This window comes from Heliangelus exortis, chromosome 27 (assembly GCF_036169615.1).
Source record: "Heliangelus exortis chromosome 27, bHelExo1.hap1, whole genome shotgun sequence".
Classification (NCBI taxonomy): domain Eukaryota; kingdom Metazoa; phylum Chordata; class Aves; order Apodiformes; family Trochilidae; genus Heliangelus; species Heliangelus exortis.
Genome location: NC_092448.1, coordinates 1169407 through 1191511, shown reverse-complemented (window position 1 = coordinate 1191511; position 22105 = coordinate 1169407). Strand labels below are relative to the sequence as shown.

At 44.9% G+C, this 22105-nt stretch overlaps 3 protein-coding genes across 4 annotated transcripts; 2 read left to right on the top strand and 1 right to left on the bottom strand.

Moving 5' to 3' along the window:
* Nucleotides 1-326: 326 nt before the first annotated feature.
* Nucleotides 327-8146, bottom strand: LOC139787732 (hepatic lectin-like). 2 transcript variants are annotated; one of them, XM_071727027.1, is made up of 6 exons: nucleotides 7958-8118; nucleotides 6370-6474; nucleotides 5002-5076; nucleotides 2761-2912; nucleotides 1602-1714; nucleotides 327-581 (listed from the first exon to the last, which is right to left on the bottom strand). In XM_071727027.1, the coding sequence occupies exons 1-6, from the start codon at nucleotides 7998-8000 to the stop codon at nucleotides 446-448; spliced, it is 624 nt and encodes a 207-aa protein (XP_071583128.1). In that variant the 5' UTR covers nucleotides 8001-8118; the 3' UTR covers nucleotides 327-445. The 2 variants fall into 2 exon arrangements, with proteins under 2 accessions (XP_071583128.1, XP_071583129.1); XM_071727028.1 differs by having other exon boundaries at nucleotides 428-581; nucleotides 2761-2887; nucleotides 6370-6470; nucleotides 7958-8146.
* Nucleotides 8147-11430: 3284 nt separating this feature from the next.
* UBL5 (ubiquitin like 5) lies at nucleotides 11431-12235 on the top strand. The gene is given in 5 exon segments (XM_071727031.1): nucleotides 11431-11455; nucleotides 11458-11485; nucleotides 11609-11692; nucleotides 11868-11905; nucleotides 12028-12235. Coding segments are annotated over 5 exon segments (219 nt in total). The 3' UTR covers nucleotides 12072-12235.
* Nucleotides 12236-12488: 253 nt separating this feature from the next.
* Nucleotides 12489-18209, top strand: LOC139787737 (peptidyl-prolyl cis-trans isomerase NIMA-interacting 1-like). Its single transcript, XM_071727034.1, is given in 6 exon segments — nucleotides 12489-12630; nucleotides 14429-14635; nucleotides 15807-15917; nucleotides 18068-18082; nucleotides 18085-18125; nucleotides 18127-18209. Coding segments are annotated over 6 exon segments (483 nt in total). The 5' UTR covers nucleotides 12489-12572; the 3' UTR covers nucleotides 18178-18209.
* The last annotated feature ends 3896 nt before the right edge of the window (nucleotides 18210-22105 follow it).

Below are 22105 nucleotides of genomic sequence, written 5' to 3'. Positions count from 1 at the left end.
TATAACAATTACATATAATAATATAATATTATATTATTATATAATTATATAATTTTATTATTATATATAATTATATATAATTATATATAATTATATATAATTATATAATTATAATTATAAAAATAATTATAATTATAAATATCATTACAATTATAAACATTATTACAATTATAATTATAAATATTATTACAATAATTATAATTATATTATTATATTATTATTATTATATTATTATATCAATAATTATCATTTATTAGTTTATTACTTAATTTTTTATTTTGAGCTCCTCCCACAGCAGCCAGAGCCTTTCCCTAGGACCTCCTGGGATGGTAAAAAAATCAAGAAAAAAAAAAAAAAAAAAAGGGAAAAAAAAAAAGGAGAAAAAAAAAAAAAAAAAAAAAGGGAAAAAAAAAGGGAAAAAAAAAAGGAATTTTTGGGAGGGGTCTCAGTTGGGAAGAGGCTTCTCACAGATGTAGTAACACTCATAGGTGCAATAAACATCATTCCACTCCCCAGAACCCCAGAGGTGGGCACAGTCCTCGTTGTGGCCACTGTTGTTGGGTTCCCCTTCCTTCCAAAATCTGGGGAAAAAAAGGAGGATTTAGGGAAAAGGGGGCTGGGGGGGGCTGGGAAAGGAGTTGGGAAAAATTCCATTTTTTTTCCCCGGGGTTTGGAGGGGGGGGGAAAGGGGGATTTGGGTTGTGGGGTGTGGATTGGGGTAAATAATTTGGTTTATTTTAGGGGTTATGTGGATTGGGATTAATTAAATTTGGTTATTTTAGGGGTTATTTAATTGGGGTTAAATAATTTGGGTTATTTTAGGGGTTATGAGGATTATGATTAATTAAATTTGGTTATTTTAGGGGTTATTTAATTGGGGTTAAATAATTTGGGTTATTTTAGGGGTTATGTGGATTGGGATTAATTAAATTTGGGTTATTTTAGTGGTTATTTAATTGGGGTTAAATAATTTGGGTTATTTTAGGGGTTATGTGGATTGGGATTAATTAAATTTGGTTTATTTTGGGGGGGTTTAGGTGGCAATAAACTTGGAATTAGCTAAATTTGGGTTATTTTGGGGGGGTTTAGGTGGCAAAAAAATTGGGATTAGCTAAATTTTGGTTCTTTTTTGTGGGTTTAAGTGTCAACCTAAATAAATTTGGTTTATTTTGGGGGGTTTAGGTGGCAAAAAATTTGGAATTAGCTAAATTTGGGTTATTTTGGAGGGGTTTAGGTGGCAAAAAATTTGGGATTAGGTAAATCTGGGTGATTTTGGGGGGGTTTAGGTATCAACTAGGTTGGGATTAGATAAATTTTGTTTATTTTGGGGGGGTTTAGGAGGCAATAAATTTGGAATTAGCTAAATTTGGGTTATTTTGGAGGGGTTTAGGTGGCAATAAACTTGGAATTAGATAAATTTGGGTTATTTTGGGGGGGTAAGGTGGCAATTAGATTGGGATTAGATAAATTTTGTTTATTTTGGGGGGGTTTAAGTGGCAATTAGGTTGGAATTAGCTAAATTTGGGTTATTTTGGAGGGGTTTAGGTGGCAAAAAATTTGGAATTAGGTAAATCTGGGTGATTTTGGGGGGTTTCACTCACGTGAAGGAGTTTTTGGGATCTGTCCCATCCAACCATTTCCATTCCCCCTCTGAGTTCTCATCTGTCAACCCAATCCAGAACCTTTCATTCCGGGTCCTGAACATGAGAAAATTCTGCAGTGGGAAGAAGGATCAGGAGGGAAAAAACACCAGGAAAAGCTCCTCCATTCCCTAATATTCCTTAATTAATTCGTTTCTAATTGGAAGAGCAAATTAAGCAAGGACAAGGGAGGAGCTGGGCTGTTCAGGAATTAATTTCCAATGGGAAGAGTGGGATAGGGAGGATTTTGGCTATTAATTAATTCATTAATTAATTTCTGATGTGGAAGGGCAGATTAAGCAGGTGCCAGAGAGGAATTTGGGCTGTTAATTAATTAATCTGGGAGGTGGAAGAGCAGATTAAGCAGGGAAGAGCAGATTAAGCAGGGAAGAGCAGATTAAGCAGGTAGCAAGGAGGGATGTGGCTATTAATCAATTAATTTCCAATGGGAAGAGTGGGATAGGCAGGAATTTGGCTATTAATTAATTCATTAATTAATTTCTGATGTGGGAGAGCAGGTTAAGCAGGTGCCAGAGAGGAATTTGGGCTGTTAATTAATTAATCTGGGAGGTGGAAGAGCAGATTAAGCAGGGAAGAGCAGATTAAGCAGGTAGCAAGGAGGGATGTGGCTATTAATCAATTAATTTCCAATGGGAAGAGTGGGATAGGGAGGATTTTGGCTATTAATTAATTCATTAATTAATTTCTGATGTGGGAGAGCAGGTTAAGCAGGTGCCAGAGAGGAATTTGGGCTGATTATTAACTAATTAATTAACTCCTGATGCAGGAGAGAAGACGAAGCAGGCACCAGGGAGGAATTTGGTTACTAATTAATTAATTTCCCACATGGAAGAGCAGATGAAGGAGCCACCAGTGAGGAATTTATTTGGGAATGAAGGAAATTAATTGATTCCCAATCTGGAAGAGCAACATTCCCAAAATTTCCAAGGAAAACCTTGGCCATGGCTGGCATGGGGCTGGGCTGCTCCCTGCTGGTTGAGCCCCAGGATGACAACAGAGGGAAAAGGGGGGGAGGGAATGAAATCCTTGGGATGATCCCAGGTGTTATCCCAGCTGGGAATTCCAAAAATCCCAAGGTTTGGAGTTGGGAATCTCTTACCTGCTTGGCAAAGCTGTCAATGATGGCCAAGTGGGAATGCATCTCCTCACACTGAGCCTTTGCCTTGTGCCAGCTCATCCTTTTCAAGGAGAAGTAGTAACATTTTCCAGCAAAATATTCCCATTCCCTGGAGAAAGGGCCACAAGGAAACACTGGGAAAAAAAAAAAAAACAAACAGAAAGAAAAGAAAAAGAAAAAAAAGAAAAAAAAGAAAAAAAAGAAAAAAAAAGAAAAAAAAAGAAAAAAAAGAAAAAAAAGAAAAAAAAGAAAAAAAAAGAAAAAAAAGAAAAAAAAGAAAAAAAAGAAAAAAAAGAAAAAAAAGAAAAAAAAAGAAAAAAAAGAAAAAAAAAAGAAAAAAAAGAAAAAAAAGAAGTCAGGGGGAACCAAGCTGCTGGGGGTTTTCCAGAGGCAACGACACCATCAGGGGATGGGATCACCAGCCTGGAGCAGCTTTTCCCCAGGAAAAAAAAGCCCCAAAAAATTAAATTCCCAGGATTTGCTGTTTCTGTTGTCTCCTATTTATATTAAAATGTGGTTTTGAGAAGTTTGTGTTCCTCTTTTTTATTCTAAAGCACCGAAATATTTCTTATTTTTAGGCATTGCTCCTCATCCGGGTGTTTGATGGCAATCATGGAATGGGAAGGGTTGGGAACCATGGAGTGGCACAGCAGGATCACCTTGGGAAAACCACCAGGAACCCATCCAGGGGGGTTTGGAAGCCTCCAGAGAAGGAGATTCCAGAAGTTTCTCCTCAGGTTGAGGTGGAATTTCCAACCTTTCCTCATGGATGTTCCCAACTCTGTCCCCAAACCACCCAGAACCCATCCAGGGGGGGTTGGAAGCCTCCAGAGAAGGAGATGCCAGAAGCTTTCAAGCTGTTCTCATAAAAATGTTCTTTCTAATCCCAAAAAAACCCCCAAAGCCAAGGTTTAGACCCAGCAGAGTTGGAAAGGAACCTCTGGAGATGATGGAGTCCAACCAGGAACCCATCCAGGGGGGTTTGGAAGCCTCCAGAGAAGGAGATTCCAGAACCTCTCATGGCCCAGAAGTTTCTCCTCAGCTTGAGGTGGAATTTCCAACCTCCAACCTTTCCCCATGGATGTTCCCTTCCCTCTCCTGGTGCTTGGGGCTCTTCCCAGGACTCTCCCCTTGGCCTTCCTGAACTTCAGGAGCTCCATCAGCAATCCCAGAACTCTCAGGGTTGGAAGGGACCCCTGGAGCTCCCCCAGAACCCATCCAGGGGGGGTTGGAAGCCTCCAGAGAAGGAAACCCCAGAACCTCTAAGAATATTCTCATAAAACGTTCTTTCTAATCCCAAAAAAACCCAAAAAATGGGATTTAGAACCAGCAGAGTTGGAAAGGAACCTCTGGAGATGATGGAGTCCAACCAGGAACCCATCCAGGGGGGGTTGGAAGCCTCCAGAGAAGGAAACCCCAGAACCTCTCCCACCCAGGGCTCTCTTCCCCTCCCAGTCAGAAATTTCTCCTCAGCTTGAGGTGGAATTTCCAAACCTTCTACTTCCAACTTCCCCATAGATGTCCCCAACTTTGTCCCCAAACCACCCAGAACCCATCCAGGGGGGTTGGAATCCTCCAGAGAAAAAAACTCCAGAAGTTTCTCCTCAGGTTGAGGTGGAATTTCCAACCTTCTCCCTTCAACCTTTCCCCATGGATGTTCCCAACTCTGTCCCCAAACCACCCAGAACCCATCCAGGGGGGGTTTGGAAGCCTCCAGAGATGGAGATTCCAGAACCTCTCAAACTGTTCTCATAAAAATGTTCTTTCTAATCCCAAAAAACCCAAAAAAAAACCCAAAAAATGGGATTTACAACCAGCAGAGCTGGAAAGGAACCTCTGGAGATGATGGAGTCCAACCAGGAACCCATCCAGGGGGGTTTGGAAGCCTCCAGAGAAGGAGATTCCAGAACCTCTCATGGCCCAGAAGTTTCCAGAAGTTTCCAGAAGGTTGAGGTGGAATTTCCAAACCTTCTCCCTCCATCCCATCCTTCCCTGGCCTCAAAAAATTGGGGAAAACCAGGAAATTTCCTGCCCTGGATCCACCCATTTTTCCTGATGTGTCCCAGGCCACCTTTGGCCCTCTGGGTGTGTGTCCCCCCCCCCCCCCTCATTGCTGCCCCTTAGGAATAAGAGAATAAAAATATTTAAAATTATGAATATTTAGGTTTTTAAACCAAAAGTGGAAGCTGGGGATGGATCAGTTTGGGAGTAATTGGGACTTACAGAGAAAATCCCTGCTGGAAAAGTTCTGTTTGTGTTCTGGTTGGACCTCGTTGAGTTTTGAGGAAATGGCTGAAACTGAGAGAGAGGGAAAAATGTTGGGTTTCCAGGTGGAATAATCAGAATTTTATGTGGTTAAATGTATATATTTATATATTTTCATTTATATTGATATATTTTCGTTTATATATTGACATATTGATATGTTTTTACTTATATTTATATATTCATATATATTTATATATTGATATATTTTCATTTATATATTGATATATTTTCACTTATATTTATACATTGAGATATTTAATTTACATTTATACATTGATATATTTACATTTATATTTATATAGTGATATATTTACATTTATCTTTATATATTTGAATTTTCATTTATATTTGTAAATTGATATATTTATATATTGGTATATTTTCATTTATATATTGATATATTTATATTTATAGAGTTATATTTTTATATAGTGATATATTTATATTTATATAGTGATATATTTTCATTTATATTGATGTATTTTCATTTATATTGATATATTGATATATTTAATTTATATTTATATATTGATATATTTCCATTTATATATTGATATATTTTCAGTTATATTGATATATTTTCAGTTATATATTGACATATTTTCATTTATATATTGATATATTTTCATTTATATTTATATATTGATATATTTTCGTTTATATTTATATATTGGTATATTTAATTTATATTTATATATTGATATATTTCCATTTATATATTGATATATTTAATTTATATTTATATATTGATATATTTTCATATATATATAGATATATTTTCGTTTATATTTATATATTGGTATATTTAATTTATATTTATACATCCATATATTTAATTTATATTTATATATTAATATATTTTCATTTATATTTTTATATAAACATATTTTAATTAATATATTGATATATCTCCATTTATATTCACAGCCATTTTTAATATATATTTTATATTGCTATTTTATTATATGTTTCAGTATATAATTATTATTATATTTTAATAAATATTTGACAAATTTCACACATCCCAACCTATTCCTACAAAGCTCCTGGAATTCCAGACCATTCCAGGAATATTTTCCTGTCCAGCTTCACATCCTTCAACATCATCCAGATTTATTTTGAAATATTTCGAAATTCCACCTCTTTTTTTTTTTTTTTTTTTTTTTTTTTTTTTTTTTTTTTTTTTTTTTTTTTCTGGATTTCTCCATTTTTTTGGACCTCAGCCACCACAAGGCACAATCTGGGAGCCCTTCCAGCCCTCTGGAATCTCAGCTCTCCTGATTTTCCTCCTGAAATTCAGGATTCCCAAGGCGTTCCCGGTACCTTTGGAGAGGGACACGGCGAAGAGGGTGATGAGGAGGATGAAGGAAAGGGCCAGGAGGAAGTAGATGGTGGAAAAAGATCTCAACTTCTGCTGGAAGTGTCTGGCTGGAAAAAAAAAAAAAAAAAAAAGAGGGAAAAATTAAAAAAAAAATATGGAAATATTCCCCGTGGATCCCTGGTTAATAAATGACCCGGAATTGTTAATTATTTACGAGAGAAACCCCAATTTTTTAGGATTATTCCTCTTCTCCTGAGGAGAAACCAGCTGGGGGGCATCAAGTGGACTCCACAGAACCCTTGGGTTGGAAGGGTCCAATGTTGGGTTCCAACGTTGGGTTGGAAGGTCCAATGTTGGGTGGGAAGGTCCATCCTTGGCTTGGAAGGTCCAACGTTGGGTTCCAACGTTGGATTGGAAGGTCCAATGTTGGGTGGGAAGGTCCATCCTTGGCTTGGAAGGTCCAACGTTGGGTTCCAACGTTAGGTTGGAAGGTCCAACGTTGGGTGGGAAGGTCCATCCTTGGGTTGGAAGGTCCAACGTTGGGTGGGAAGGTCCATCCTTGGGTTGGAAGGTCCAACATTGGGTTCCAGCGTTGGGTTGGAAGGTCCACCATTGAGTTGGAAGGTCCAACGTTGGGTTGGAAGGTTCATCCTTGGGTTCCACCATTGGCTAGGAAGGTCCACCATTGGCTTGGAAGGTCCACCATTGAGTTGGAAGGTCCACCATTGAGTTGGAAGGTCCACCATTGGGTTGGAAGGTCCACCATTGAGTTGGAAGGTCCATCCTTGGGTTCCACCATTGGCTTGGAAGGTTCACCATTGAGTTGGTAGGTCCACCATTGAGTTGGAAGGTCCACCATTGGGTTGGAAGGTCCACCATTGGCTTGGAAGGTTCACCATTGAGTTGGAAGGTCCACCATTGGCTTGGAAGGTCCACCATTGAGTTGGAAGGTCCACCATTGAGTTGGAAGGTCCACCATTGGGTTGGAAGGTCCATCCTTGGGTTCCACCATTGGCTTGGAAGGTTCACCATTGAGTTGGAAGGTCCACCATTGAGTTGGAAGGTCCACCATTGGGTTGGAAGGTCCATCCTTGGGTTCCACCATTGGGTTGGAAGGTCCCTTGGGAGGTTTCCATGTGTCCTGGGCCACTCGATTTGGGGAGGTGGCTCCAGGAAGAGCCAAATTCCACTCCACTTCCAAGCCTGAAGCCTCTTGGGAGCTTTTGGTCGAGCACCCCCAGTCCCCACCCCCACCAGAGCTTCAGCTCCTCTTCCACCCAACCCTCAACCCAAGGATCAGCACCTCAAGGGGGGATTCCCCATCCCAAAATCCCAAAACCACCCCGAACGACCCGGAAATCACGGAATCTTGGGGTGGGGTGGGAAAAGCTCTTCAAGCCCAACCTGGTTTGGCTAAAAATGTCCCTGCTGGTGGCAGGAGCTTGGAGGAGGTGACCTTGGAAGGTCCCTTGGAGCCAAACCACTCCATGGTTGGAGTTGGTTGGCCAAGGAACCTTGGCCACGGATCCTCCTCTTCCTCAGGAAGCAAAAAGGGGGGGTGGTGGAGGAAGAGCAAGGGGTGCTGGGTACCTTTGAAAGCTTGGAGATCATCATGGAGATGTTCCTCCTCCATCCTGGTGAAGTTCAGGCCCAGGGGAGCAGAAGCTTTTCCAGCAGGATCTCTCTGGAATGGGACAACTCGTATTCCAGGGACGGTCGATCCCGGAGTTATAATTTAACCAGGAGTTGGGTTTTGGGTTTTTTTTTCTGTCCTTTTTTGGTTTGTCCTCTCAAAAAAGCAGCTTGGATCCAGCCACTTCCAACAATCCTGGAGCTCTCCCTTCCAGCCAAGCTGCTGCCCCTCTTTTTTTTGGGAATTTCTCCAAGCCTTTTGGAAGTCAAAAAACAAAAAAACCCCAAAAGGGGCAAATTCCAAGTTCCTGAAGGAGTTTCCTCCAAACAAGGGCTGGAAAAGAGGAAACGGGGTTGGGTTGGGGAAAAGGAGCCAAAAATCTGGGGAGGGGATGGTTGAGGGTGGAATGCAGAGTAAAAAATCCTCAAAGTTTGGAGAAGAGGAGCAAAAAGGGTCTGGAAAACTCCGGGATCTCCGGGAAGAGGGCGCAGAAACCCAACTGCTGCCTCCAGAAGCCTCTTCCAGCCCTTTATTCCCACAATTCCCCCTGGGGTCGTTGAGTTATTGACACCTCCTCACCTGGAAAATCCTGGATTCATGGATTCATCCAAATTTGGGGTTGGAAAAAGCTTCCAATCCCAAGGCTCGGGCAGGAGGAGGCAGCAGCCGCCATTTTGGGATTTTTCCCGCCGTTCCCGTTGGGCAATTCCCGTTCCTGGAGGAGCTGCTGGAAAAGAGAGGGGTGGGATGGGGAAAAAAAAGACATCCTTGGGAATATCAACATCCCAAACCAAGCACCAGGAGGAGATGGAGGTGGAAGTTTGAATTCCCTGGAAGTTTTAATTCCATTAACGACGTCCCGAGGTGCAATTAGGCAGGAGCTGGGATGGGCTCCAAAATGGAGGGGGGGGTGGGGGGGGGTCCCTTTTTCCTTCTTTTTTTGCCCCCCAGGGGACACTGAGGACCCCAAAGCCAGGCCAGGACACAAAAAAAAACCCAAAAAACGCCTCAAAACCCCCCAAAAAAACCTCCCCCAAATGGGAGGAGGATTTTATCACGTTGGGGGGGGGGGGGCAGACCAAAAGTCGATGGTTTTTTTGGTTTTTTTTTTGAGTAAATCAGGTGGGAAATGGGGGGGGAAGGGGAATATCTGGGAATATCTGGGATATCACCCTCCATCCCAAAAAAAAAAAAAGGCTCCAGGAGGGGGGTTCTGGCTGAAGGGAGGGAAAAAAGGGGGGAAAATGGGGTCACAGCCCAAGTGGTTTGGAGAGGGGGGGTGGAGAGGATCCCTCTGGAAGGGGATAGGGGTGGGGGGAGATTCCAGGGCTCTGGAATTCCACAGGGCAAGGTTTATTAGGACTAAAGGGATGGGGAAATAGGAAGTGGGAGAAGGTTCCCAAGGGATTCCTCTGCCAGGTCCTGGGTGGCCAAGGGGGTGGCTCTTGGGGCTGTCAAGTGCCAAAAAAAAAAGAGCATTTTTATTTCACAAGGGTAACATTTAAATCTTTAAAAAGACTTCAAAATATTTTTAAATATTTAAAAGTATTTTTTAAAGTATTTTAAAACTCCCCAGAGCCCAGGGAGAGCGAGGGCAAAAAAGGGAGGAGGAAGGGCAGGGAGAAAAAATAAAAAATCCTCCAAGAAAACCACAGCTCCGGCTCCTGGCCAAGGAATTTCCTCCCCAGCAGAGTTTGGAGCTTTCATGCAAGAGTGGTGAAGCAATCCCAGTTAATCTTTAACTTGGAAGTTTGGGATTTGGAGCAGTGGGATCGATTTTTGGGGTTTTTTTTTGCTCTTGGAATTTCACGCTCGCTGCCAGGGGAGAGGGGGGAGGGGGAAGAGGTGAAACTTTCCCTCAGCTCATCCAGGACTTTTCCCCTCAGATTTCCAGTTCCCCTGTCCAGATCTTCCCAAATCCCCAGCAAAGCATTTTCCAGGATGCATTTGCCCCAAGGATTCTGTCCCCAATCCAGCAGGCAAAGGGATTTGACCCAAAAAAGCAGCGTTTTGAGGTCGAGAAAGGTGGAGCTGGAAGGGCTCAGAATCATGGAATGGGAAGGGTTGGGATGGAGTCTGGAAGGGTTGGGAAATCATGGAGTCTGTCACAGCAGGATCACCTCAGGAAAATCCCCCAGAACCCATCCAGGGGGGTTTGGAAGCCTCCAGAGAAGGAGATTCCAGAACCTCTCAAACTGTTCTCATAAAACGTTCTTTCTAAACCCCAAAAAAACCCCAAAACCAAGATTTAGATCCAGCAGAGTTGGAAAGGAACCTCTGGAGATGATGGAGTCCAACCAGGAACCCATCCAGGGGGGTTTGGAAGCCTCCAGAGAAGGAGATTCCAGAACCTCTCATGGCCCAGAAGTTTCTCCTCAGGTTGAGGTGGAATTTCCAACCTTCTCCTTCCAACCTTTCCCATGGATGTTCCCAACTCTGTCCCCAAACCACTCAGAACCCATCCAGGGGGGTTTGGAAGCCTCCAGAGAAGGAGATTCCAGAAGCTCTCAAACTGTTCTCATAAAAATGTTCTTTCTAAACCCCCAAAAAACCCAAAAAAAAACCCCAAAACCAAGATTTAGAACCAGTAGAGTTGAAAAGGAACCTCTGGAGATGATGGAGTCCAACCAGGAGGGTTTGGAAGCCACCAGAGAAGGAAACTCCAGAACCTCTCAAACTGTTCTAATAAAATGTTCTTTCTAAACACCAAAAAACCTGAAGAAACCAAAAAAAAAAAAAACCAAAACCAAGATTTAGATCCAGCAGAGTTGGAAAGGAACCTCTGGAGATGATGGAGTCCAACCAGGAACCCATCCAGGGGGGTTTGGAAGCCTCCAGAGAAGGAGATTCCAGAACCTCTCATGGCCCAGAAGTTTCTCCTCAGCTTGAGGTGGAATTTCCAACCTCCAACCTTTCCCCATGGATGTTCCCTTCCCTCTCCTGGTGCTTGGGGCTCTTCCCAGGACTCTCCCCTTGGCCTTCCTGAACTTCAGGAGCTCCATCAGCAATCCCAGAACTCTCAGGGTTGGAAGGGACCCCTGGAGCTCCCCAGAACCATCCAGGGGGGGTTGGGAAGCCCCCACTTGTCCTGCTTGAACTCCAGGAGCTCCCTCAGCTCCGCTTGAACCTTCTGGGGGCTCAGCCCCCCATTCCCAGCTTTGGATCCTCACCCCAATTCCTGAGGGGACAACTCCATCCTCTTCCCCTCCCGGTATTTCCGCTTCCCCTCCCGGTAACTTCCGCTTCCGCCTCCGCTGAAGTTGCGCAGGGTTCGGTGGGTCCCGGTTCTTTTTATTTTCCCTCTTTTCCTTCTCCCCAACCCCTTTCCCCCCCTTTTATTTTGGCTTTTCCGGGTGTTTTTTTACCCCTTTCCCTGCCCCCCCCCCCCCTCCTCTTCCCCGTTAACCCCCGGTGTCCCCTCAGCGCAGCCATGATCGAAGTCGTCTGCAACGATCGTTTGGGAAAAAAGTGCGTGTAAAATGCAAGTATCCTTTTAAGAAAAGGCCAAAAAACCCAAAACAACCCTGGGAGCGGGTTGGCGTTGCTTTTTTTTTTTTCCTTTTTTTCCCTTTTTTTATTCCCTTAACTCCCCCCCCCCCCACCCCCAGCACCGAGGATTCCATCCGCGACCTCAAGAAATTGATCGCGGCGCAAACCGGGACTCGTTGGGATAAAATCGTCCTCAAAAAATGGTGAGGAAAAGACAAAACCCACGGGATTGTATTTTATTTTATTTTATTTTATTTTTTGGGGGTGGGGGTGGGTCCCGCATCCCCTCCGGGCCCCCCCCCCCCCCCCCCCCCCCCTCATCCCGGGGCTGCAAACGCGTTCCCGCCCGCTTTATTTTTTTGTTTTCCGTCCCCGCAGGTACACGATTTTTAAGGATCACGTCACGCTGGGCGATTGTATCCTTCTCGGGCGGGCGTTAAATTGCGGGGGGGGGGGGGAGGATGTTAAAATTCTTAATTTTTTTTTTCTCGAGGTTTTTTTTTTTCACAGCTTCCCCGCCCTTAACTCCCTCCCGCAGACGAGATCCACGACGGGATGAATCTGGAGCTTTATTACCAATAAATGGATCCCAACCCCCTTCCCCTCCGCTTCCTCCCATCGTTTTCTTGTTACCCACCCACCATCTTTTTTTTTTTTTTACCCTCCGTGGAGCCCTCTTGAGGCTTTAAACTCGCTGTAGCCGCCTGAGGTGTTTAAGTGATTTATAATAAATTTCTTTCTGGAAATTCTCTGCTGATTTTTTGAGGGGGGGGGGGGGGAACGGGAACACCGGGAGCCGCTAAACGGGGAACCGCGCTACGGTTTCCCTCTCCTCCCCCGCTATTTTTGTCCTCCCGCGGCCACCGTCTGCCCTCTTCCCCAAGAGCTTTCTTCCGGCTTCACTGCGCCTCACGGCTTCAACCAATCAGCGCCGGAAGGCGGCCGCTTCCACCAATAGCGAGGCGAAGGGGGTGGGCGCTGCCTCGCCGCCGGCCAATGGGAGCGCCGGGAGGGCGCGTTAGTCCCGCCTCTTTCGGCGCCAAGGGGGCCGCGGGCGGGTGAGGGCAGCGGAGCGCAGGGAAGATGGCGGAGGAGGAGAAGCTGCCCGCGGGGTGGGAGAAACGCATGAGCCGCAGCTCCGGTACGGGCAGAGCCGGGCTGGAAGGTTCCGGGAGAAGCGGGAAGGATCCTGGATCCAGGAGAAAAGAGGGAATTGGGAAAGGGAACGGTGGGAAACGGGGGGAAGGCCCGGGCGGGGCCTGAGGGGATGAGAGGAAAAGGGGGGGGGGGGGGGTGTCAGCCCTGAATGGGGAGGGGGATGGAATGGGAGGGGGTGACCCCTAAATGAGAGGGGGGGTGAAATGGGGGGGGGTAACTCCTAAATGGGGAGGGGGATGGAAGGGGGGGGTCACCCCTTAATGGGGAGGCGGGTGAAATGGGGGGGGTCACCCCTAAATGGGAAGAGGGGTGAAATAGAGGGGGGGGTGACTGGGGGGGGTCGCCCCTTAATGGGGAGGGGATGGAATGGGGGGGTCACCCCTTAATGAGAGGGGGGGTGAAATGGGGGGGCGGTGAAATTGGGGGGGGGATGAAGTGGGGGGGGGGATGAAATGGGGGGGGGTCACCCCTAAATGAGGAGGTGGGAAAAAAGGGGGGGGGGGCCACCCCTAAGTGGGGAGGGGAGTGAAATGGGGGGGGTCACCCTTTAATGGGGAGGTGGGAAAAAGGGGGGGGGGTCACCCCTAAATTGGGAGGGGGGATAAAGGGGGGGGTGTCACCCCATTGTGGGGAGGTGGGAAAAAGGGGGGGGGGGTCACCCCTAAATGGGAGAGGAGTGAAATGGAGGGGGGGGTGATTTAGGGGAGGGGTCGCCCCTGAATGGGGAGGGGGATGGAATGGGGGGGGGGGTGACCCCTAATGGGGAGGGGGGGTGAAATGGGGAGGGGGATGGAATGGGGGTGTTACCCCTAAATTGGGAGGAGGGTAAAAGGGGGGGGGGGGTCACCCCTGAATGGGGAGGTGGGAAAAAGGGGGGGGTGGGTGTGAAATGGGGGGGGGTCACCCCTAAATTGGGAGGGGAGGTGGTAAAGTGGGGGTTGAGTCTCTATGGAGAAGGCTCTGGGGCTGGGACCTGATTTTTGGGGTGAGGGAGCTGATTTTTGGGGTCTGGGGCTGCTTTTTTGGGGTCTGGAGCTGCTTTTTTGGGGTCTGGAGCTGATTTTTTTTTGCTCTGGACCTGATTTGGGGGTTCAGGCAGCTGCTTTTTTGGGGTCTGGAACTGTTTTTTTTGGGGTCTGGAGCTGTTTTTTTGGGGTCCCGAGCTGCTTTTTGGGGTCTGGAGCTGCTTTTTTGGGTCTGGACCTGATTTGGGGGCTCAGGCAGCTGCTTTTTTGGGTCTGGAGCTGCTTTTTTGGGGTCTGGAGCTGCTTTTTTGGATCTGGACCTGGTTTGGGAGCTCAGCAGCTGCTTTTTGGGATCTGGAACTGTTTTTTTGGGTGGGGAGCTGCTTTTTTGGGTCTGACCTGATTTGGGGGCTCAGGCAGCTGCTTTTTGGGGTCTGGAGCTGCTTTTTTGGATCTGGACCTGATTTGAGAGCTCAGGCAGCTGCTTTTTGGGGTCCCGAGCTGCTTTTTGAGGTCTGGAGCTGCTTTTTTGGGGTCTGGGGCTGCTTTTTTGGGTCTGGACCTGAATTTTTTTGCTCTGGACCTGATTCGGGGGCTCAGGCAGCTGCTTTTTGGGGTCTGGATCTGATTTTTCGGAGCCGGAGCTGTTTTTTTGGGTCTGGAGCTGTTTTTTTGAGGGCTGGAGCTGCTTTTTCGGGGTCCGGAGCTGCTTTTTGGAGTCCTCTTCTGCTCCTGAGGTTCCGGAGTTTCTCCGGGTTTAATTCCTGCCGTTTCCATCCCTTTTTTTGTTGTTTTTTTTTTTTTTTCCCTCTCCAGGTCGGGTTTATTACTTCAACCACCTCACCAACGCCAGCCAGTGGGAGCGACCCAGCGGGAGCGGGAGGAACGGAACCGGAACCGGGGAGCCCAGCAGGGTGCGGTGTTCCCACCTCCTGGTGAAACACAACCAATCCAGGAGACCTTCCTCCTGGAGGCAGGAAAAAATCACCCGGAGCAAAGAGGAAGCCTTGGAGCTGATCAACGGCAAGTAAAGAGCAGGAGGGGGGAGAAAAAAAGGGAAAAAAAAAAAAATGGAATTTTCAAGCTCCACCTGGAGTGGAAACCCCAAAGGTTTGGAAACCCAAAGTTTCCACTTCAAAAAAAAAATTTAATTTTGCTTCCTGGTGAAATCATGAAAAAGGTCCCAGCCCCTTTGCTTCCCCCCTTTTATTTTTTTTTTTTTTTTAGCATGATCTCAGAGGTTTGTAAAGGTTTTGTTGGGGTTTTTTTCCCCCATGGAAAATAAAATTATTTTCAAGCCACATCAAATTGTCCTTAAAAAATTCCTTTTTATTTCACCCCAATTATTTCTTTTCCCTCTCTCTTTTTTCCCCTTTTTTCCCCTCTCTTTTCATCTCTTTTTTTCATCTCTTTTTTTCATCTCTTTTTTTCATCTCTTTTTTCATCTCTTTTTTTCATCTCTTTTTTTCATCTCTTTTTTTCATCTCTTTTTTTTCATCTCTTTTTTTTCCTCTCCTTTTTTTCCTCTCCTTTTTTTCCTCTCCTTTTTTTCCTCTCCTTTTTTTCCTCTCCTTTTTTTCCTCTCCTTTTTTTCCTCTCCTTTTTTTCCTCTCCCTAAAGATTTCTAAATATTTCTAAAGATTTCTAAGTATTTCTAAAGATTTCTAATGATTCTAATGATTTCTAAAGATTTCTAAAGATTTCTAAGTATTCCTAAAGATTCCTAAAGATTTCTAAATATTTCTAAATATTTTTAAGTATTCCTAAAGATTCCTAAAGATTTCTAAATATTCCTAAGTATTTCTGAGCTGGCTTGATAATTAATGGCAATTAATTTACTCCTGGAGGGGGGGAAATTATTTTCTTTATTTTATTTCAGCCCTTCTGAACTGGTTTGAAATCCAAGACCAAATTCTGGGCTTCAGGGGAAGTAGGAGGTGGAATGATATTTTTTTATTATTCTGTTCTCTTCTCTTTATTTGCCTATTTATTTATTTATTCATTTTTTTAAATTTATTTAAAGAGGAAAGAGCCAGAGTGGGAGAGTTTTGTGCTCTGGGGGGGGTCAAAAAACTTGAGTGAAACGTTTTAATTGGGGTTTAAATGTTTGAATTCAAGGAGGTTTTAGGTTGGTTTTTTTTTTTTCTCCTTTCTGACTGAACCATTCCCTTTATTTTTTTTTTTTTTTTTCCAGGCTACATCCAGAAGATCAAATCAGGAGAAGAGGATTTTGAGTCTCTGGCTTCTCAGTTCAGTGACTGCAGCTCAGCAAAAGCAGGAGGGGACCTGGGTGCCTTTGGGAGAGGTGAGGGGAGCTCAGCCAGCTCAGAATTCCCAGTTGGAAGGAGCTGGGGGTGGAAAAACCACCCCAAAAAATGGATTTATCTGCCCAAAAATCCAGAAGTGGATTTGCCAGCTCCCCTGAAGGGAAAAGTGTGAGGAAGGGAAGAGGGAAGGGAAAGGGAAAAGGAAAAGGGAAAGGGAAAGGGAAAGGGAAAGGGAAAAGGGAAAGGAAAAGGGAAGGGAAGGGAAAAGGGAAAGGGAAAGGGAAAGGAAAAAGGGAAAGGAAAAGGGAAGGGAAAAGGGAAAGGGAAGGGAAGGGAAAAGGGAAAGGGAAAGGAAAAGGGAAAGGGAAAAGGGAAAGGAAAAGGGAAGGGAAAAGGGGAAAGGGAAGGGAAGGGAAAAGGGAAGGGAAAAGGGAAAGGGAAAGGAAAAGGGAAGGGAAAAGGGAAGGGAAAAGGGAAAGGGAAAGGGAAAAGGGAAAGGAAAAGGGAAGGGAAAAGGGAAAAGGGAAAGGGAAAGGAAAAGGGAAAGGGAAAGGAAAAGGGAAGGGAAAGGGAAAAGGGAAAGGAAAAGGGAAGGGAAAAGGGAAAGGGAAAAGGGAAAGGACAAAGGGGAAGGACAAAGGGAAAGGAAAAGGAAAGGGAAGGGAAGGAAGAAGGAAGGAAGGAAGGAAGGAAGGAAGGAAGGAAGGAAGGAAGGAAGGAAGGAAGGAAGGAAGGAAGGAAGGAAGGAAGGAAGGAAGGAAGGAAGGAAGGAAGGAAGGAAGGAAGGAAGGAAGGAAGGAAGGAAGGAAGGAAAGGAAGGAAGGAAAGGAAGGAAGGAAGGAAGGAAGGAAGGAAGGAAGGAAGGAAGGAAGGAAGGAAGGAAGGAAGGAAGGAAGGAAGGAAGGAAGGAAGGAAGGAAGGAAAAGGAAGGAAGGAAGGAAGGAAGGAAGGAAGGAAGGAAGGAAGGAAGGAAGGAAGGAAAGGGAAGGAAGGAAAGGGAAGGAAGGAAGGAAGGAAAGGAAGGAAGGAAGGAAGGAAGGAAGGAAGGAAAGGAAGGAAGGAAAGGGAAGGAAGGAAAGGGAAGGAAGGAAGGAAGGAAAGGAAGGAAGGAAGGAAGGAAGGAAAGGAAGGAAGGAAGGAAGGAAGGAAAAGAAAGAAAAAGGGGATATTTGAGGGGGTTTTGTGGATTTTTTTTTTTTTTTTTTGGCTTTTAGAGGCCTTTTTTGGGGACTTTTTGGGGGCCTTTTTTTTTTTTTTTATTTTAGGTGTTGCTTAGGAGAAGTTCCAGGGATTTTTTTGGGGTCTTTTTGGTGACCCCATTTTGGGGGCTTTTTTGGGATTTTTTTTTTTTTTTTTGGCTTTTTGGGGCTTCTTTGGGGCTTTTAGGGGACTTTTTCTTGGCTTTTAGGGGTGGTTTAGGAGAAATTTTAGGGGGCTTTTTGGGGTCTTTTGAGGGGACATTTTTGAGGGGTTTTGTGGATTTTTTTTTTTTTTTTTTTTGCCTTTTAGGGTCATTTGGGGGACTGCTTTGGGGCTTTTAGGGGTCGTTTAGGAGAAACTTTAGGGGGGACATTTTTGAGGGTTTTTTGTGGAATTTTTTTTGGCTTTTAGGGGCCTTTTTGGAGCTTTTTTGGGGAGGTTTTTTTTTTTATTTTCGTGTCGCGTAGGAGAAATTCCCAGGATCTTTCGGGGGGGCTTTTGGGGGTCTTTTCAATGTCTTTCAGGGCTCTTTTTGGGGCCATTTTGAGGGCTCTGGATGTCTTCTTGGGGAACTTTTTTTTTTTATTTTGCTTTTAAGCCTCACTTAGGAGAAATCCCACGAATCTTTCGGGAGGGCTTTTCAGGGTCTTTTTTTGTGGCTTTTCGGGTTTTTTTTTGAGGTTTTTCAGCGGGGGCTTCATCCCTTTCCCTGCTGCCTCTTCCTCCCTGCTGAAAAACCACACAACAAGCAAAAACCCAGCACCCTGCCCTGTGCCAAGGAGCTTTTTTTTGGACCCATTTTCTGGGACCAGATGCAAACAAAACCCCCCCCTGCGGGTTCTTAATTGGCGACTTCGTTGTCTGCCTGGAAGCTGCTTCGGTTCCAACCCTGGAAAAGCTTTTCCCTGCCTGGCTGAGCTTCGGTGAACTGGTTTGGGTGTTTTTAAATCGATTTTTTTTTTTTAATTTTGGTGTTTTCCTTCTCCAGGTCAGATGCAGAAGCCTTTGAAGATGCCTCCTTCGCTCTGCGGGCCGGGGAGATGAGCGGGCCCCGTGTTCACAGATTCAGGGATCCACATCATCCTCCGTACAGAGTGACAGTGCCTTGGGGACAGGAGGGAAGGAAGAGGAGAGAGGCTGGAAAAAGGGGAAAAAAAAAAAAAAAGAGGATGGAGGAAGGCAAAGGAAAGGAGGAAAGCAAGAGGAGAGAGGCTGGAGGAAAGGAAAGGGAGCGGCGGAACAAAACGGAGAGGAAACGAACCCCAAGCTCCAACCCTGCCCCCTCCCCGAGAAACTTCACCTCCAGTTGGAAGAAAAACCACAAAAAAAGCACCAAAACCCACCCCCAAATCCAAACTCATTTCATATCTCAACATCTTCCTGATGCTTTTCACCTGCTGAGATGGAAGGAGGGGGGGGGGGGGGGGAGAAGGAGAGCGGGAGGAGGAGAGGGGCAGGGGGAGAATCCTTGGGAAGGAAATTCCTGGCAGTGCCCCAAATTCCCTGAGTTTCACCAAAAGTTTTTGTCCATTTCCTCCAAGCTGAGGCGTTTGCCCACCCTGAGGGCCTCACCCCAGTGCTCCCCAAACCCCCCCTGCTAGAGCTGTGGAGTATTTATTGTGTTGCTTATGGACTCTGGTGCTGAGAGGGAATGAAGCTCCCCACCCCCAATCCTTCTGCATGTTTGGTCAAACCCATTTTTGCCTTTTTTTGCCTTTTTTTTTAACCCCACCCACCAGTGTTTTGCTCCCCAGCTTGGTTTGTAGGACTTGATTTGACCCCAAGATCTCCAGCAGCTTCAGCCCTTGGTGTCCATCCTGGTGAGGATTGTCCCTCTGTCCCTTCCCCTGCTCCTCTCATTTTTTTGAGTTGAAAAATGGGGTTTTTGGGTCTCCAGACAAGCAGTTAAGGGTCAGGAGGAAGAGGAGGAGGCAGTTTGGGGGTACCCAGGACATTGGGGGCTGTTTGGGTTTTTTTATGGACTCTGGAGCTGTGAGGGAATGAACCTCCCACCCCAATCCTTCTGCATGTTTGGTCAAACCCTTTTTTCCCTTTTTTTTCCTTTCTTTTCCTTTTTTTTCATTTTTTTCCTTTTTTTTCTTTTTTTTTCTTTTTTTTTAACCCCACCCACCAGTGTTTTGCTCCCCAGCTTGGTTTGTAGGACTTGATTTGACCCCAAGATCTCCAGCAGCTTCAGCCCTTGGTGTCCATCCTGGTGAGGATTGTCCCTCTGTCCCTTCCCCTGCTCCTCTCATTTTTTTGAGTTGAAAAATGGGGGTTTTTGGGTCTCCAAACAACCAGTTAAGGGTCAGGAGGAAGAGGAGGAGGCAGCCTGGGGGTACCCAGGACATTGGGGGCTGTTTGGGTTTTTTTTATGGACTCTGGAGCTGTGGGAATGAACCTCCCCACCCCAATCCTTCTGCATGTTTGGTTCGAACCCCTTTTTTCCCTTTTTTTTTTCCTTTCTTTTCCTTTTTTTTCATTTTTTTCTTTTTTTTTCTTTATTTTCCTTTTTTTTAACCCCACCCACCAGTGTTTTCCTCCCCAGCTTGGTTTGTAGACTTGATTTGACCCCAAGATCTCCAGCAGCTTCAGCCCTTGGTGTCCATCCTGGTGAGGATTGTCCCTCTGTCCCTTCCCCTGCTCCTCTCATTTTTTGAGTTGAAAAATGGGGTTTTTGGGTCTCCAGACAAGCAGTTAAGGGTCAGGAGGAAGAGGAGGAGGCAGTTTGGGGGTACCCAGGACATTGGGGTTTTCCATCCCATCCCATCCCATCCCACAATGGTGCCAACACCTTGGGTTGGACCCCAGGGTGGGGTTTTGGGGGTTTTTTTGGGGTGGTTTTTTTTTTTTTTTTAATTATTATTATTATTATTTTTATTATTACTATTTTTTTTCTCTCCATCCACTCGTGGTTTCAACACTGTAACTCATTGTTTTGGGGTTTTTTTTTCTGCTCGTGCTGCATTTGCTTCTCTTTAGAGAAATAAAAATTGTTGGGGGGGGGGGGGGGGAAACAAAGAAAAAAAAATCCTAAAAAAATCTCAATTTTGGTCCAGTGCAAACCAGCTCTGTAGTTCCAGGTCTCTTCAGCAGAAAATAAAACCCTCTCTAATTAAATATTTCAAGAGCTCTGGTATTGATTATTTCTCCTCCTTTTTTTTCCTTGTTGCTTCTGGGAGAACAAAAAAAAAAAAAAAAAAACCTCTGCAGCAGCTGCTGAGTTGGCTCTGGCTGGGTTTGGGTTGTTTTGTTGGTTTTTTTTTTTTTATACCTTAAAATTGAAAAAAAAAATAAATCCAGATTTGTTTGAAGCTTGAAGTGAAGATTCTCAAGACAGAAATCAGCATTTTGAAGCCAGAAGTTGATTTTTTTCAGCCAGAAGTTCATTTTTTTCAGCCAGAAATTAATTTTTTTGGAAGCCAGAACTTAATTTTTTGGAAGCCAGAATTTTGGGAAGCCAAAAATTAATTTTTTGGAAGCCAGAAATTAAGTTTTTTGGAAGCCAGAAATTGATTTTTTGGAAGCCAGAATTTTGGGAAGCCAGAACTTAATTTTTGGAAGCCAGAAATTAATTTTTTGGAAGCCAGAATTTTGGGAAATTCCCAAGAATCCCTTTCCCAACCTCCTCCCAGCAAACATTTTCACAGGAATATTTTAATTTTTTTTTTTTTTTTTTTTATGAAGGTTTCCTTGGAGACCTCCTTGAGCCACGCCCGTCGCGCCGCGTTAAAAACAAAATGAAATCAACCCAAAATTCCATTTTTTTGACTATTTCACCAGGTCAAAAGAGGAAAATCCCAACTTTCCAAGGTGCTGAATATTCCCTGGAATTACTGGAGGACTCGGAAGGGTGAGGCCACCTCTGGGTGTAGCTCTTGAGCTGGAGGACGCTCTCCCTTTGCTCTCCCTTTGCTCTTTGTTAAATTCAGCCAAATTCCCCCAAAATCCCTTTGCATTTCCTTCACATTCCAGCCAAATTCCCCAAGAATCCCTTTCCCAACCTCCTCCCAGCAAACATTTTCACAGGAATATTTTAATTTTTTTTTTTTTTTTAATGAAGGTTTCCTTGGAGACCTCCTTGAGCCGCGCCCGTCGCGCCGCATTAAAAAAACAAAATAAAACAACCCAAATTTTCATTTTTTTGACTATTTCACCAGGTCAAAAGAGGAAAATCCCGACTTTCCAAGGTGCTGAGTATTCCCTGGAATTATTGGAGGACTCGGAAGGGTGAGGCCGCCTCTGGGTGTAGCTCTTGAGCCGGAGGACGCTCTCCCTTTGCTCTTTGTTAAAATTCCAGCCAAATTCCCCCAAAATCCCTTGCATTTCCTTCACATTCCAGCCAAATTCCCCAAGAATCCCTTTCCCAACCTCCTCCCAGCAAACATTTTCACAGGAATATTTTAATTTTTTTTTTTTTTTGATGAAGGTTTCCTTGGAGACCTCCTTGAGCCGCGCCCGCCGCGCTGCGTCAAAACCAAAAGAAGTCATCCCAAAATTCCATTTTTTTGACTATTTCACCAGGTCAAAAGAGGAAAATCCCGACTTTCCAAGGTGCTGAATATTCCCTGGAATTATTGAAGACTCGGAAGGGTGAGGCCACCTCTGGGTGTAGCTCTTGAGCCGGAGGACGCTCTCCCTTTGCTCTCCCTTTGCTCTTTGTTAAAATTCCAGCCAAATTCCCCCAAAATCCCTTTGCATTTCCTTCACATTCCCGCCAAATTCCCCAAGAATCCCTTTCCCAACCTCCTCCCAGCAAACATTTTCACAGGAATATTTTAATTTTTTTTTTTTTTTTAATGAAGGTTTCCTTGGAGACCTCCTTGAGCCGCGCCCGTCGCGCCGCGTTAAAAAAACAAAATAAAACAACCCAAATTTTCATTTTTTTGACTATTTCACCAGGTCGAAAGAGGAAAATCCCGACTTTCCAAGGTGCTGAATATTCCCTGGAATTACTGGAGGACTCGGAAGGGTGAGGCCACCTCTGGGTGTAGCTCTTGAGCCAGAGGACGCTCTCCCTTTGCTA

Excerpts from the sequence above, each read along its gene's own strand:
- LOC139787732 (XM_071727027.1), bottom strand. The coding sequence starts at position 8,000 with ATGGAGGAGGAACATCTCCATGATGATCTCCAAGCTTTCAAAG. Across the intron at positions 5,077-6,369 it reads CGCCGTGTCCCTCTCCAAAG|TTTCAGCCATTTCCTCAAAA; the intron begins GTACCGGGAACG and ends CCTCTCTCTCAG. Across the intron at positions 2,913-5,001 it reads TTCCAGCAGGGATTTTCTCT|TGTTTCCTTGTGGCCCTTTC; the intron begins GTAAGTCCCAAT and ends TTTTTTTCCCAG.